General features: G+C 46.3%; 1 protein-coding gene across 5 annotated transcripts in view; it reads left to right on the forward strand.

The window, feature by feature from the left end:
* The first annotated feature begins 647 nt into the window (after positions 1-647).
* The window catches only part of msh3 (mutS homolog 3 (E. coli)), a 29,883-nt gene continuing 13,563 nt past the window's right edge, over positions 648-16,967 (forward strand). Inside the window, exons 1-18 of one of the 5 annotated variants that reach the window (XM_060054479.1) lie at positions 648-948; positions 1,028-1,121; positions 1,392-1,690; positions 1,849-2,058; positions 2,300-2,416; positions 2,522-2,639; positions 3,091-3,212; positions 3,475-3,641; positions 7,097-7,208; positions 7,808-7,914; positions 8,305-8,389; positions 9,096-9,205; positions 10,032-10,164; positions 11,476-11,663; positions 13,620-13,788; positions 13,982-14,046; positions 14,618-14,734; positions 14,998-15,105. In XM_060054479.1, coding sequence (XP_059910462.1) covers positions 799-948; positions 1,028-1,121; positions 1,392-1,690; positions 1,849-2,058; positions 2,300-2,416; positions 2,522-2,639; positions 3,091-3,212; positions 3,475-3,641; positions 7,097-7,208; positions 7,808-7,914; positions 8,305-8,389; positions 9,096-9,205; positions 10,032-10,164; positions 11,476-11,663; positions 13,620-13,788; positions 13,982-14,046; positions 14,618-14,734; positions 14,998-15,105 — 2,471 coding nt within the window. In that variant the 5' untranslated portion in view covers positions 648-798. Of the gene's footprint in view, positions 949-1,027; positions 1,122-1,391; positions 1,691-1,848; positions 2,059-2,299; positions 2,417-2,521; positions 2,640-3,090; positions 3,213-3,474; positions 3,642-7,096; positions 7,209-7,799; positions 7,915-8,304; positions 8,390-9,095; positions 9,206-10,031; positions 10,165-11,475; positions 11,664-13,619; positions 13,789-13,981; positions 14,047-14,617; positions 14,735-14,997; positions 15,106-16,967 lie in introns of all 5 variants that reach the window. The other 4 variants (XM_060054477.1, XM_060054480.1, XM_060054478.1 and 1 more) reach the window with 4 other exon arrangements.

Genomic DNA, 16,967 nt, shown 5'->3' on the forward strand with positions numbered 1-16,967 from the left:
TTGTCATCTGATATTATGCTTTGTTATACAAAAAAGGTAATACTTTTAGGCACTGCACAGGGAGAACTGTCGCGAGCCCATAGAGGCTCCATCTTCTGTTCTGAGGCCTGCTCCTGAGCTTCCTCTCCAGTCAACCAAACCAGCTCTTCAACCACTTGCCCACACCTCCACTTCTCCTGCCTGCCTCCCAGATTCTGGTTCCTGTGGTTCCGGTTCTAAACCTGCAGAAGCGTCTCGTCCCAGTTCCACGTTTTTATGCTTTGCCAGACCCTTTGCGAATAGGGGAATAGTCACCAGCTGTAGCCCCGCCCCCCGGCGCTACACCATCGAAAAGAGTGCAACTATTTTCTTTTCAAATATTTATTTACAAACAATTAATTGCACATTACAATCAAAATATGTGTGATACATGAGACTTATTTAGTAAAACAACAAAATTCATGGTGTTCAGCCGCACATTGCGAAATACTACAAAAGAAAAGCAGACTCATGCAATATAAACCACCTTAAAAATAAAACATAAATGATAAGAGCCATTTTTGTCTTTCTATTAGTGCCTGGCTAGTAAGATATAAAGTTAAATAAACCCCCAAAGTGCTGCTCTGGAAAATACAGCGAAAACCACACTCCTACGTCATTTACGCGCCAACGTGACATCAGAATGTGCGCCTCTCCGCGGATAATTCTCCTTTTCAAATCTCTGGTGGTTATGTTTAGCTTGTTCGGCTTCTAGTATTCTATGCAACACATTGCATGTGATATTCAATAAAAGAAAAGGACTTGATCATTCTTATCAGCATGCCGAAATCGCTCAAAAAGTCATGCAGTACCCAGAGCTCCATAAGCAGTTACTTCAGCGGTCTGAATAGCAAGAGTTCAACTAATGGCAGCATCCCATCTGGGAAAAAAACACAACAACACACACTGCTGCAGCCTTCCAGGGGCAAGGTGAGGCTTGTTTCGACTGTAGGGACGATACACACTAGGGAGACCGATGTGACATCTCTACGTCTTACTTCCCCCCTAGAAGCAGAGAAAAACAGATGAAGACGATTCTGGGTTGCCAGTCAAACGTGCTCGTCTGTCTTTCCAGAGGCACGGGGAAGTGGGCGGTGATGAAGGTGGGTGGTGGGTTTCAGTGTGTGTTGGTTTCCAAGAAGCGGCGGTTTTTGTTCATGTGCAAACGGATATGGTTTTAAAATAAATGTAATTTTCACTTTTGGCACATTTTCAAGGCAATGTGCCATTACTGCTGCATGGCTACATTTCTGAATGACTTATATTATTGATTGTTAAGATTGGGACATTGTCCATGATTTTTGTTATTGCAATGTTTTCAGATAACTAGATGTAATTATTTAATTGTTTTATGTATTGTTTGTTTTCTGTAGTAACTGAGACACCCCCAATCTGTGGAGCCGAAGGCTTAAGCGCCGCCACGGTGGAGAGGCTGCAGTCCTTCTCCTGCCCGGCTGAACTCAACAGAGGTGGCGCTTGGAGGGTGGATCAGAAGCAGTCTGGGGGTGGTGTCGTTCAAATCTGTGACCAAGGAAAGGGAGCCATGCTCCCTCCTTGTGGCTTAAAAGATCATCACAACAACACCAAGAAGCCCAAACAAGAGAGGGAGGATGAACATCAAGAAGAGGAGGCTGTGCAGGAGGAGCACTCAGTTGTGTCTCAGAAAACACAGGTGCTTGTGGTAAACACTGTAGTTTTGAGTAAGATATTGTCTAATCTTTATTCAGACCCATTAATCCTGCCATCATTATAATTGATGGTTGAATTCCTTTTTCGGCCCTAGCTAGAATCTGTCTTGTCTAAAATGCACACATTTGACATCCTAAACAGGGGATGATTCTTAATCAGTTTGCCAAGACAGGAGGAGGAAGGGTTCTAGGTTCGAGTCCGGCCCAGGACGCTAGCGTCCCCTGCAGGCGCTCCAAGAGTGTGTTCACTCCCCTGGAGCAGCAGGTCATCCAGCTCAAACAGCAACACGAAGACGCCTTACTGGCCATCGAGTGCGGATACAAGTACAGATTCTTCGGAGAGGATGCGGAGGTGAGTGTTATAGTGCCATTCATGTATACACATTTAGTAAAATAATTGCCGTAGATAGAAATGTATAAGGAAGTTTGTTGTCTTAATCAAAATAGTAATCATAAAATATAACCTTGAGCAACATGCCTCACTTCAGCAAGTCATGGGAAACCAGTATGTACTGTACATCCACTTTCGCTGGACACCAACACTCGCAGTGCATCCAAAAAGCCTCTGTCTCCCATGTTGTGCGTTTGTGCAGATCGCCGCAAAGGAGCTGAAAATCTTCTGCCACCTGGACCACAACTTCATGACGTGCAGCGTCCCCACCCACCGGCTGTTCGTCCACGTGCGGCGCCTGGTCTCCCAGGGGCACAAGGTGAGGCCTCAGCTCTTTCCTTCTCCACGGCGTGTCTGTGATGCCGCTCTTGAGTTGCCTTCTCATCAGTGAGCTGCCCGGGTGGTGCTGTTTCCTCGTGTGTAGGTGGGCGTGGTCAAGCAGATGGAGACGTCTGCCATCAAAGCCTCGGGAGCCAATAAGAACGCTCTGTTCACGCGACAACTCAGCGCGCTCTACACTAAGTCTACACTAGTGGGCGAAGGTATCTGGATTGGGATTCATCATGCTGTTTTTTCATCTATGTCTCTATTGATGTATATTTCTGTATGCACCGTACTGGTAACTTGTGTACCAAGCTTGTTACCATGTTTGTATTTTCGTACTTCCTGTTCGTCTTTTATAGATTTGTGGCTGACTCTTATTTCTCAGTGTAAAGCATCCTTTCCCTAGAGGGGAAGTGCCACGCTCCCTGTTTTCTAATATAAGGAAGCATTGCATTAAACGCATAATGAGTAAGAAATTCGAAGTGGGCACAATCATCGTCTTTTTTGGGTACAATACCCCAAAATCGGTCACTTTAGCATCTATGGACAAATGCAACGGTGTTAATGTCGTAGACCGTGAATTCCTTCGCAACACATGTATGAAGCTACTCACTCTTTAATACATTTGAAATCAGGACGGCTCCCCGTTAACCGTGCTCCTCTCTTAAGACGTCAACCCGCTGTGTGGCCTGGGAGAGGACGACCAGGGGTCCAATCCCCCGGACAGCTTCCTGCTGTGTATCAGTGAGAGCTGGGACCAGAAGGCCAGGCAGGTCACCATCGGCCTTGTGGTGAGTCAGAGGTGTTCCTCTGTGTATTTACTGCAGCAATGTGTTATAACAAGAACCAATAGATGATTTGTGTTTTTGGCATTATTTTCCGGTGTTATTTCTAAATATGCTTTAACTGCCCCCTTTAACACATAGACAATAACGGTTATAACTGATAACTATTGTGCATAATACCTGGAGATGTCGACCCCTACATATATTTGTGTGTGTGTTTGTGCCTGTGTGTACCTATTTCCTTGACTGCATTTCTGTGTACACTTAGGCAGTGCAGCCCAGCACAGGAGACGTTCTATTGGACAGTTTCACTGACAATCACTCTCGCTCTGAGCTGGAGGGACGTATCTTGAAGATCAACCCTGTGGAGATCCTGGTGCCCTCTGACCTTTCAGAACACACACAAAGGCTTTTGCATAGCATCGCCAGCACCAGGTAAATTGTTGTTAGGATTACTTAACGAAGGAACATAGGGAAATAATTGCAGACTGCAAAACCTTTGTTTTCTGTACATGAAACTCTGGACTATACAAATAGATACTGGAACATTCCATTCCAAATAAAACACTGTCATTAATTTATGATCATTTATATTCCTCAATGTCTTTGTTGTCTATGAAATCCATTGTAATTCCTTATTTGACCACTAAGGGGCAGTTTGCACCAATTTATTGGGTCATGTTAATAATGTGAGTTAAAATGCTGGCCAAAAATTATCAAAATCACGCTGTTTGTGTGTATGTATATCTAGAGACTCTTGTTGTGGGATTGTGTCTGGGGTTAGGGTAAAGTCGAAGTCTAATCAGCATTTACAAAAATGTATGATGTGTGGGCAAGAATTTACCCTGGCCAACGCACGCATGCCCACACAGAATAACAGTGCGAGTGCCATTCGACTGAATTTGCAGTGTACGATTGTCATTTAGTTTTCTGTATGTGGTAAATCCAGACCTTGTCTGAATGGATGCAGCCGCCCTCTCATTCATATTAACGGCTGAGCAACACAAAGAAGAACCTTAAAAAAAAGACCTGCACAACCACACAGCATAGTCAAAAAGGAACATATTAAAGAACATTTCTCCACTCGTACATTCCTCTTTCCGCCTGAAAGCCCTATGTCAGCGCGTGGTTTGTGGGCTGAATGAGGTGCTGGAGGCTTGTCAGCCGTGGTTATGTATTTTTTCCGGTAGCCTGTTGCTTCCCCGTTCTGCCGTCATTCTCCCGCACAGCGCTGACATCCTGCACCTGGCACATTCACTCCGGTGCGATGTGTGAGATTACTTTCGTCTGGCAGAAGGAAATGACAGCAAGGGTGGGCGGAGAAGACTTCACACAGATGGAGTGATTGATGACGGATTGGTGGATGGAAGGCTGGATGAATACATGAATGAATAACATCCCACTCTAGTCCGCCTCTGCTTTGATGCTTTTCTGGAGTCTTTTGCGATTGCTATTCATTCATACTATTTTTATTAGATTCGTTTTTCTCTCTATAGTCTAAATCATTTGATTGTTGTGCAATTGGCTCCATCTCCATCTTCCTTCCCTTCCTTATCTCTCCCCCCTCTCTCTCCCCCCTCTCCACCTTCCTCTGACTTGCTCTTTGGTTCTCTCCAGTCTTCCATTGTTTCCGCCGTCGGTCCGATTGAGTTAGGTGTTTGAGACGTGCAGAGTAATGACCAGGCCAATTATCCTGTTTGAACAGGTCCACTCGCCAGCCTGGTGTGCAGCAGAGACAAGACTGTCTCTTAATTATCCACACACTCACACACACACACACACACACACACACATATATGCTCACAGATGCACACACACAGTTTGTTCCGTTTAGTCACACAGGAACACTGACACACACAGACACACTATGCTGTGTTTCGTTTTTTTGAACAGCAACAGTATGGAGCACAAGGTCTTGTTCGGCAATGCGGCAACTCTCAAATCGTAATCTGTTTATTTGTAAAAGCGATAAAACAGGACTTAAAAAGTGAAACAACACCGAAAGGACGAACAAATAAGGAACCATTAGCATCGCAAAGACGAGAAAGCAGCATCGACTCTGCGGGCGTTTATCACCAGGCCGGGGGCACCTCTGTGTAGCGAGCGGCCCCCAGGTGAACGGCGACATGGGGCGTTGTGTGTCTCCCCGGCCCTCGGAGGTGACTCGCCTCCCCCGGATCCCCCCGGGCGCCCCGTCGAGGCGGCCCCATCCCTCCCTCCCCCCCCCCGTGTGCCCCTGCCCCCACCCGTGGCAACGGCGGTCGTGTGTATCTCTGGAGCTGCGGGTAATGAGTTCCCGGGAGCAGGCTGGTATCGAGGCGCGGCAGGGTGCGTTCTTCAACTCGTCCACGGCTCCAGACCGTACTCCGGTCGACACCGGAGAAGTGTGTGTGAGGCCCGCGGGCGTGGAAGGGGAGGCGGTGTGGGTGGCGATGTCTGGACACCGTCAGCGGTGGTGTTTCTTCTTTGTCGAGGTTCAGTGCTCTCATCTGATGAGGCAAGGGGCTACGTGCAAGGGGCTCTACCACCCAGTGGATGTTTCTGTCGTCTGATATTCAATTGCGAGATTTGAGATTTAATTTGAAGAGCCCTTTATGTGTTTTTATTGCGCTCGCATGAATAATGGTGTTTTTTAGTTTGTGTCTGTGTGTAGCCATGGGTAGATATTTCCTTTCTTGCATCAGTTCTTGTACCCATCAGAACCCTCTCCAGGTTGAAGTCGTACTAGCTACTGAACAAGAGAGCCGAGGCAGCCGATCACAGCCTATTGATTTTGGTGGTCGGGCTCAGGGATTAGCAACCACCCTTACTCACTTATCCGAATGTCTTTCGAGCATTGACCTCTGACCCGACAGTCATAACACCGCCCTTTTCCTTAAGCCATGTTCCTCTTCTATTGATCCCAGTGCTCACCGGGGAAAAGATCCATGACACTTTTTTGTGAAGCAGGTCATGAAAAACGGCACTATGAAAGCAACGACCCAACAGAGGCAGATTTAGAAGGCCTGGTCTTTGGATTGTGGACAGAAATGTGAGGCTCTGAAAAAACGTCTTCACAAACATGCCTCAATGTGTATAGCCCAACCCGAGTGTGGGTGGGTAAACAATTTGATACTTCCAATAACCGTACGCATCCTAAAGAGGACCCTGTAGCCATTATATCCACCAGGGCTTCAGCAGAGAAACCCTTTCACCTGTATCAAAATCTACAGATGTCCCTTTTCCAACCACATCTTCTGCTCTCAATGCCTGTTTGAAGGACTGATGTTTTGATACACAGCCCTATATTGCTCCATATGTATTGCATATGTACCCCTCCCCTGAGGACAAGGTCTGTTCACAGTCCTGTAAGAGTCTACTTTTAGTGAATGGATGTGTGTGTGTGTGTGTGTGTGTGTGTGTTTTTGTACACTTACTGTGTGTGTATTTGTACATTTCTGGGAAACATAAGAAAGATATTTCTCGAGCACTCCATTCAAAGCCACGTGTTTGCCTCGGTTGCCCTGGCAACAACCGAGCGCACAAAGCAGTGGAGTCCTTGAAATCAGCAGCACTGTGCAAGTGAACGCATACTGCAACTGCAGTGTGTATGTCTGTGTGCATGTGTTTGTGCCCGGCGAGAGATTGCCTATCGATGTGATCAGATGCATGTATCCACCAAAGGGCATTGGAAACATGTTCCCCAACCTCTTTCCGCAAAGGCAATGAAAGACGCTAAACATTGTTACGATTTTGTCTTTTGTTTTTGAAGTGTCATGGTCAAAGCCTCTACTGTGCCAACCAGGCAGTCATGAAATCTCTGCAGTGGTCCTTCCGAATATTGCGTTGAGCTGTCGGTGGTTGACACTTCTGTCTCTTCTCTCTCCCTCCTGTCCATTCACCATGGCCAGTACGCAGGCAGATGATCGCATCCAGATCCAGAAGAAGGAATCTGCAGAGTTTGAATTCCCATCTGCAATGAACACTGTTACAGAGTTCTACTGTAACTCCCCGGACACAGGTGTGTGGGTGTGTGTGGGTGTGTTCTGTTAAACACGTGCATTTTGTGACTTTAACTGCAACACAAACAACAAAACATTTAAATGAATCCAAACAAAAATAAGCTACATAGGTTGACAACAACACTTGTCAAGTTGTGGTTAATTACGTTGTTCATTATAAGATATTTAAAATACACTCTGTACACATTCCAGTGGTTTTGAAAGACAAACGACCACAAAAAAGCCAATTAATTCAGAAATTTGGGTTTTAGTCAAAACAAAAATAGTGTTGCAGTCCAAACCGCAGTGGGTGTTGTAGTCTAAAGACAACGTCATGGATGGAGATGGTTGGGGTAAATGAGTAGTTAGCACAACCTATCCTTGAAGTAATTTGGATAAGCCTGCTGGTGGCAGATAAGGAGCAATGTTTGTGTTGTTTTTGTTTGGCAAATGGTTCCGCGGGGGTGGATTTATATATCTTTGTCTTGGTTAATAGTTGATCAATAAGGCCATTAGACTGAAATATTGGATGTTGTTTTCCGGATGTCTGTGAGTCATGGTGTTTATGTGTGTATGTGCGTGTGCGTGCGCGCGCGCGTGTGTCTTGCCCCAGGTTCCCGCTCCCTGTCCAGTGTCGCGTCGTTAGAAAGCCAGGTGATCTGCTGCCTCGGCCCCCTCATTCAGTACCTCCGGGAATTCAACCTGGAGAGGGTTCTGCTGAATGATAGGTACCAGCACGGACGCACAAACAAGCACACGCACACACACTCACACGCACAGATGTATACAGTTTGTATAACACACACGGATATAGACCTTATATATAAGCACACACACACACACACTCATCGATTTGTACTGAATATATAAACACACAGATAATGTTTACAGAAAAACACAGACAGAAACACGTACGAAAAAAGAACCCCTGCGTACAAGGATATATACGGTACTCTTAAACATCGCTGTACGCTGGACGGACCCCGAATGCTTGCATTGTTGTCACATTCCAATTCAACTGTATGGCTGCCGGTTCTCCTGGGGTCGGTCTAGTAATGTTTGAGCCGTGTGCCCCCCCACCGCCCCCCCCCCCCCCCCCCCCCCCCCCGACCTCGTAGCTCCTTCCGCTGCCTCTCCACGGAGTCCCAGGGCCTGGCACTCAGCGCCACCACACTCAGGAACCTGGAGATCTTCAGTAACCAGGTACACACACACACACACACACACACACACACACACACACACACACACACACACACACACACACACACACACACACACACACACACACACACACACACACACACACACATTGACTGACTGACACGTTGTAATCTCTGTGAGGCAGTGAACAGTATGTGCCTAGTACAGTCAGCCCCCTTCCACCCGCCCGCCTGCCCTGCTGAAGTGTTCCCTCTCGGCAGGCCACCTCCCCTCTCACCTTCTCCCCCCTCCTGGCTGCACATGCACGGCGTGGCCGCGTGACCAACGGCTTTGCAATCCCTTACTCTTCTGTATTTTTTTTCTCATTGTACGCCACATACGGTTAACGATCCTGTACGTTATCCATGGTGACATTAGCAAAAGCAGCTTGCTTTTCCTTGGGTTACGGCAAAAGAAAAAACGGCAGGCATGTGTGTGTGCGGGCCTGCCGTGTGTGTTTGATATGAAGAAATACAAATGCCCGGCACGTGACCTCTTATTTGTTTCTCTTTCTCAGGTTGTGTGTTTGTCTCTACGTGTGTCTGCATGTATCATGTGTACGTGTCTCTGTATATGACTAACCTTCAACCTACAATTGCCTGTTTTACTGTGTGTGTGTGTGTGTGTGTGTGTGTGTGTGTGTGTGTGTGTGTGTGTGTGTGTGTGTGTGTGTGTGTGTGTGTGTGTGTGTGTGTGTGTGTGTCAGACGGACGGCGGTCTGAGGGGCAGCCTGCTGTGGGTGCTGGACCACACCAGCACGGCGTTCGGCCGCCGACTCCTGAGGAGATGGGTGAGCCAGCCCTTAACCGACCTGCGGTGAGTGGCTGCCCCCCCCCCCCCCCCCCCCGGTGGCCCCGGTCGGGCCGCTCTAATAGGGCCCCCGGGGAAAGGGAGGGAACACAGAGTCTTACGCCGTCATCCCATAGTGGCTCCTCCGGGCCCTGAAGGGGATAGCTCTCTTTTTGTGTTGTGTTGTTCACCTGAGCCGTAGCAGTGCCCTCTTAATAATAATACCATCCACACACACACACACACACACACACACACACACACACACACACACACAGATAGCCTGTTGGAAAGTGAATGGCACGCATCTTCCTCTCCAGCCCCTCCCCCTGCTGTTGGCGGGTGATAATCCTGGATGGAGCCCTGTTCCAGATAGATATAGATAGTGTTTTGCAACATCGCTAAAACCCAGATTACATCATTCTCAGAAGCATTAATTCCAAAACGGCATTCCCAATGCAACGACAAACACACACAGATGGACACGCATTCAGGCTTTAAAAAGTGTTGCTATTCGAATAAAATAATCATAGCTCAATACATTGTCTCGCTTTTTAAAATGGTACTGATTCCATTCACTGAATGGAACACATATCTGCCTCCTCGATCTGACCACATTGCCTTTTGAAGTTTGAGAATTAAACTATATTTCAACACTAAATGGATAAAAAATGTATTCATCACCAATGATGGAATGATATCCTACTACTGCAGGAAAAAACTCAATGAGATCATTACTTTCCTTGATTTCATTTGTTTCCCTCCCTCCTTCCCTTCCTCCCTCCCTCCCTTTCTTTCTCCTCTCCTCCCTCCCTCCCTCCCTTTCTTTCCCCTCTCCTTCCTCCCTCACCAGCTCCATCTCTGACAGGCAGGATGCAGTTTGTGAGATCCTGCAATCCGACTCCGCTGCCCTGGCCGCCATCAGGTCCCTACTGGTACACCTTCCTGACCTGGAGAGAGGAATCTGTAGTATCTACCATACTAAGGTATAACACACAGACAGACCGACACCCCCTTACATCACCATGGTTGAATCGTGGGCTTGCGCCAGTCGCCTGTGAATCCTTCCGCTCAGCAGCTGACAAACCAGCTGCATCTTCGTGACCAAGCACAAGATCTGAGCAGGTTTTCCAACCTGCATCTACAACATTGACAATGTAGTGCACATGCACACATGTGCAGTTGGGTACAACGGGGAGACGTATACACAAACAGACACACTCTCCGTATCTTTCTATCTCACTCGCTCACCCACACGCGTGCACACACATACACACAACGGCAAGGCACACAACAACGCACACTCCCACACTCCACGAATCAAGCTTAGTGCGATTGTTTTCGCCATTCACATGATGGGAAGCAGGCCATGGTAATGGTTCCTCTGTGCTGGGGACCATGAAAAGGGGTAGAACCCCCGGCAGGACCTCTCTGAGGTAGCAGGGAGCTGGTGTCCCCTCACGTGGTTCCAGCTACACCATTAAAACGTAACGCCCATTAACCCTCCGACACGCGTTCATATCTTACGCTGATACATCAGCAAGACAAAATCCATTTTCGCCTCATGGATTGACCCATAACATTGTTGATAGATCAGGCATTGTATCTCGTGATGGGTTTCGCAGTTATGGCCGCCATATCTGAACACATACCGGCCATAGTTTGTCGTAGAAGGAGCGGTGGGATGTGGATGTGGATGGCCATAACTCAGTTGAGCGATTTGAACAATCTCTTGTCCTGCTGGGGCTCGACAATGTCATCATAGAAATGTTATTTTTAGATATCCGAGTACACAAAGGCGATCAGAAATTGGTGCTGATGACAATGTTTCAGGGTTCTCATTCAACAAATTAATGAGAAAACGCTTTTGTGTTCCATTTTTTTATTGGAATTTCTGTATTTCGGTTCCTTTTAATACGATCGGATGTTTCGATGCTCTATGTGGTTTCCCCTTTTCAAGGCTCTGTTGGAGCGTGCCACAATGAGCACATATGAGACCCAGGGTTTCACCCTCAGTGGTTCAAACACACTCACTTACTCCCTCACTCACGCGCAGATCCTTTGAAATATTCATAGGCGTTATTCCTGCTTCCTTTGTTCTAAATACGTTTTCTCTAGTCTTCGTCGTCAATCTCTCTGTACAGTACAGATGTAAAATTTCTTCACAACCGTCTATCAGCTGTAACAAGTAACTGTGTGTGTGTGTGTGTGTGTGTGTGTGTGTGTGTGTGTGTGTGTGTGTGTGTGTGTGTGTGTGTGTGTGTGTGTGTGTGTGTGTGTGTGTGTGTGCTTCTCAGTGTTCCACTCAGGAGTTCTATCTTATCTGCAGCAGTCTCTCCCGGTTGGGGCTGGAGCTCAAGGCGTTGATTCCAGCCATCCAATCACAGCTCAGCTCCTCACTGCTCCGGACACTCCTATTGGATACCCCTGACCTGCTCTCTCCTGTTCATCACTTCCTCAAAGTGCTCAATGAAAATGCTGCCAAGTTAGTAAAGTGTGTGTGGGTGTGGGTGTGGGTGTGCGAAATACTAGACTTAAAGGGTCGATGTCAATCGCTTTACAATTCTGATAAGCAAAATACCGATATCCTTTCTAATGCAGATATTGATAATATGCTAGAGACAAGAATGTTCTCTTTTTCCATCGTGGTTAATTATGGACAACGCTGTAATAAACCTAAAAGACTTGGTGTCGGGACTGTACACGCTACTCTCATTTTCTTACATGAAGAAGCAAAATAGATATTTAGTGTTTTACTTGGCGCCACATGAACTCAGACTGGATCCCACTATGCTGATATAATGGAAGCTGCTCCTAATGCTTCCCCTCCACACTGGGCCGCGCGCCTTGCCTTCGTGTCTGTGCTTCTACTTGATTGCTGAACACAAGTGGAACCCCGACGGTCATTCAACCCCCCTTTATAATTCCAGGCTGAACGTGTCAAATACTGCAAAGAGTAATGGTCCCAAAGGCTCTCTAGTGTGTGTGCACAGGGTACAATTAGTAAGTCCAATCACACTGTGTCATTTGAAACACACACACACACACACATACACATACACACATACATACACACACACACACACACACACACACACTTTCTTCCACCAACCTCTGCTTTCAGAGGTTGGAACAGTTGCTTTGTTGAGTGGATGTGTGGTGGTGCTAGTTGGTGTGTGTTCTGGGGGTGGTGCTCGTGGATGTGTGGTGTGTGTTCTGGGGGTGGTGCTGGTGGCTGTGTTGTGCTGGTGGATTTGTAGTGTGGTGGTAGTGCTGGTGGATGTGTTGTGTGGTGGTGGTGCTAGGTGTATCATGTGTTGGGTGTAGGGTTGGAATTCGGAATTCGCACTTGTTGTGATATCGTGATATAAAAAAATATCTGAAAATGAATGACGCATTTCACAATGAAACAAACTGCGATTTTTGGTGTGTGTGTGTGTGTGTGTGTGTGTGTGTGTGTGTGGTACTTCCCCTTACTGCAATAGTTCCTCGTAAATATTATGCAATTCAGGTACTATTGGTTGAATGCTATGGTTTCAGACGGACCAGAAAATGCTGAGTTATGTCAACCAAGACAATGAAAACAGCCCCGTTCTCACCCACCACTACATCCAACTAGCTCATTAATCACCTGAAGATGTCGATGAAGTTATCGAGTCCTCATTTTGGTCCATTCCTCGACTTGTGTGTTAGACCATGGGTTTACTCAGGCTAGACTTGTTCTCCTGGTCCAGCAGACGTGTTTTGCGCCGATGTCTGCATCCAGTTTGGAAAAGTGTCAACAACCACACTGGCTTCTGCTTTCGGCTCAACATTGCACAGACAGTGTTGAACGTACCTCTTGAGCCTAAATTACGACATGGTCGCTCATTTTCTCTCTTTCTCTAACGTGCGCTGTAGCATACTCTCTCAGCCACCAGATGCACACTCTGACTTTTAGGTATCAACTTAATCCGATGATTTAAATTTAAAGGAACTCAGTAGTACCGATGTATTTTGGTCAGTCCTGTTAAAAGTAGGGCTGCGCGATTAATCTAATCTTGATTGCGAATTCGAGTTTTGTGTCAAACGATCAAAACGATCAATATAATCGTGTTGAAACGATTATACATATGTTTTGTTTTTGGGGTAAATTTATTTTATTCTTTAAATGTCTTTATAGAAACAGCTGGATACATATTTATACATTATTTTCGCATTTTAACATTTTGTGTATTTTTTAAGGGGAAATTTCTAAGATCTCAGTTACAAATGTTTTTTTTTGGAAAGAAATGCTGAAAAAATGCATCATGTCTTCAAACTTAAAAATTATTGTTTGAATAATCGTGATTTCAATATTGCCCAAAATAATCGTGACTATGATTATTTTTTTTTCATTATCAAGCAGCCCTAAATAAAGGTCAAGAGTTCGGTACTCAAACCTCGTCCTGTGTCTTCTCAGGGCAGGGGACAAGAAGGAGCTGTTCTCCGACTTGTCAGACTTCCCAGCTCTGCGGGAGCGCCGGGCCGAGATCCAGAGCGTGCTCGACGAGATCCGGGACCACCGCAAGGTGGTGCGGACCGTGCTGAGGACCCCCGCGCTGGACTACACCACAGTGTCCGGTCTGGAGGTAGCCGCGTGTGTGTGCGTGTGTGTGTGTCTGTGTGTCTGTGTGTCTGTGTGTCTGTGTGCGTGTGTCAAATTAACGCTTCTTCTGTCTTACTCTGACCTTCTCTCCCCCCCCCCCCCCCCCCCCCCGCCCCGGACTTCATCCTCCTCGCCCTTCATCCTCCTCACCATCTGACAACCCCCTCCCCCTCCAGTTTTTGATTGAGGTGAAGAACTCCATGTCAGCTATTGTTCCGCGTGAATGGGTCAAAATCAGCAGGTGAGGACGCTTACATTCATTAATATGCAAACACACACACACACACACACATGTAGAGGCTCTGGGTGTTTAGTCTGTAAAGATGATTCCTGGTCTGTTACCAGTCAAATACATTAGATGATGACACCGGAAGTTTAAAGCAAAGCCAAGAGCATGGTATGCATAAATGGGGGGTTATTGTTGGACCGTTCTTACTGTGTAATTTTTGTGCTATGCATTGGGGGAGATGTGTGTAACTGTAACCAATAGGTGACTGCGACCATGTATGGCTGTCATATTTGTCCACTTGAACAAATATAATTTGAGGACAGATTTGATTTTATTTCATCTGAGAATTTAGGGATCTGAACGGATTAATATATTCGTGAAGCTCCTAGATATAATGGAGGGATTGAATCTCCTGTGGGAACTGAAGGCAGATCCCCGCATGCAGTTCCTCCCGCCCAGCCACCATGATTAGAACCAAGATGAAACCTAGGCGGCTGCTAGGTGAATGAGGCCAATAACGTGTGTGTGTGTGTGTGTGTGTGTGTGTGTGTGTGTGTGTGTGTGTGTGTGTGTGTCTGTCCAGTACCAAGGCGGTGGGCCGGTACCACTCTCCCTACCTGGTGGAGCGCTGCCGCAGTCTGCAGCAGCGCCGGGAGCAGCTGCTTCTCGACTGTCAGAGGGCGTGGAACGACTTCCTGCAGTAGGACCAGCACGTGTACACGCACACACGTTCATACAAATGTTGTGCAAGCATTTCAGTCGCACGCTAGAGTCCCAATGGGCGTAATGTGGATGCAGAGTTCAACTTTTTAAGGAATACAAATAATTCGGTCACTGGCTTTTTCTTAAATGGTGAGCCAAATGTTATTCAGCATTAATTTTGTTATTTTTGCTCTGTCGTCTCTCTCTCTTTTTGCTGTCCGCTCTCTCTCTCTCTCCCCATTCTCCCTCTCTGTTTTCTAGTCAGTTTGGCGAACACTATCACACCATGAAAAGAGCTATTAGTCACCTAGCAACCATGGATTGTCTTTTCTCATTGGCTGAGGTGGCTAAACAAGGGGATTATTGCAGGTGATGTCCTTTTCCTAATGACCAAAATATTGTGTGTGCAAAATTTTTCGACAATAATCAGAAAAGGCTGTGTGTGTGCGCACATGCCTGGCACCATGTCTCCACAATAACAAACAGCCTGTGTGGGGGAGAGTGGTCTGGCTCTGCCTGACCCTCAACGCCAACATGTCCCCCTACCCCACCGCTACCACCCCCTCTCTATATGTAGTCTGTTCTCTCCATCCTCTCTGTGGATGCCCCCACCCACTGCCTTCACTTACCTTACATTTACATTTAGGGCATTTAGCAGACGCTTTTATCCAAAGCGACTTACAATAAGTAAATTTGTCACAAGAAGTGCAACAATATATCGCTGTCAGTACAGTAAGGATGTTCATAGGACCAAGTGCAAGTACAATAAGCGCTAGGCTAACAAATTCCCCGTGTTACAGCAAGGATAGCAGCTACTGCAGTTGCTACAAGTCGCTTTGGATAAAAGCGTCTGCTAAATGCCTTACCTCTCAACTACTGCTACTACTTCTACCGTACTCTCTCTTGTTTTCGTTGCACTCGCTTTTGATCCCGTCTATGTCGTCCACTCAGACTCCTCTCTTTACTTCCGGCGCTGTCGTTTCTTAATAGAAGCTGACTGTGGACATGAGCGGCCAGGCGTCTTTATGCCCCTCATGCTGCCTGCTGAAGGGTGCCCTTCTTGCTCTGTGTTGTTTGGCAGGATAACAGGATCTGTGGACATCAGTGACAGCAGGGGGAAAAGACAGCTGAAATCCAGGGCTGAGCCCGGTTTTATGAATTACCAGATTTTCCTTCATAAGGACGTTTTTTGAATCACAATTCAGTATTCGGATCTCATATTGTTTTGTTATTATGAAAAAAAAGAATTACAAAAAATATATTTTTTTTTAACATCTACCGGTAATCATATTTTGGTACTGGGGGTAGCAGGCTAGGTTACATTCCGTCTGAATATCCCAGTGATCAAATATATGTGAGGGTGCTATACGTCTGAGTATGCTTCACGTCTACTCGTTCAGTTGAGGTAATGGCAGCAGCCATCATCATCATGGGATGATGATTATCTTTTGATATATTCAAACACTATTCAAATACTCCAGCGATCGGTCCCCCTCAATAGCACCTGCGTGAGTTATCACTGGGTAAATAGCACAAGTCCTGCAGGGAAAGTTATTCAAAACGTTGCTCAATGTACTAACCACCTGTTTGCTTTGGGATAATTGGAAGTAGGCCAACTCGCCATCTTCGGAACTTGTGAAACTTTGAGGCTGCAGTGAATCTCTGCCGCAACCAAGACAAACTTTGACCGATGAGTGGACCCGAAAGCCACCGACATTGTTGTTTTGCTATTTTGCGTTATTAACATAGCACATTTGTTTAACCAATTTAACCACTTTAAAACGATCAGTTGATAAAAACCTGATTCTTCAGCAGTGGCCTCCGCCTGCTACTGTTACAGGCAGTGAAAGATGCGCACTATGAATTGACTTTTTTTCATTATCTTTTTTTCAATATTCATTTGGAACCCTAACGAATATCCAAAGATTGAAATGATGTGTTTGGGCCAGCCTTAGTAAAATCCAATCCTGCAATGTTAAGCAACGGACATGGTCATTTAGGGACAGACACAGAATAATGATTTACAGAATTTGCATGTACCGAAATAGAGAAATTGATGTCGAAAATAGACACTAGCGTAGAATGACAGCCTCTAATCGCACTTTGTGTGCTTGGCTCTGTTAATTCAATGTGGTTCCGTTTCTTTTTTGGGTCGTGGTACAAATATGATCCTATTTCACGCTCTTGTTTTCTCTGTGCTTAAACAATCACAAAACAAAGAACAATTTTCC

This window comes from Gadus macrocephalus, chromosome 6 (assembly GCF_031168955.1).
Source record: "Gadus macrocephalus chromosome 6, ASM3116895v1".
Lineage (NCBI taxonomy): Eukaryota > Metazoa > Chordata > Actinopteri > Gadiformes > Gadidae > Gadus > Gadus macrocephalus.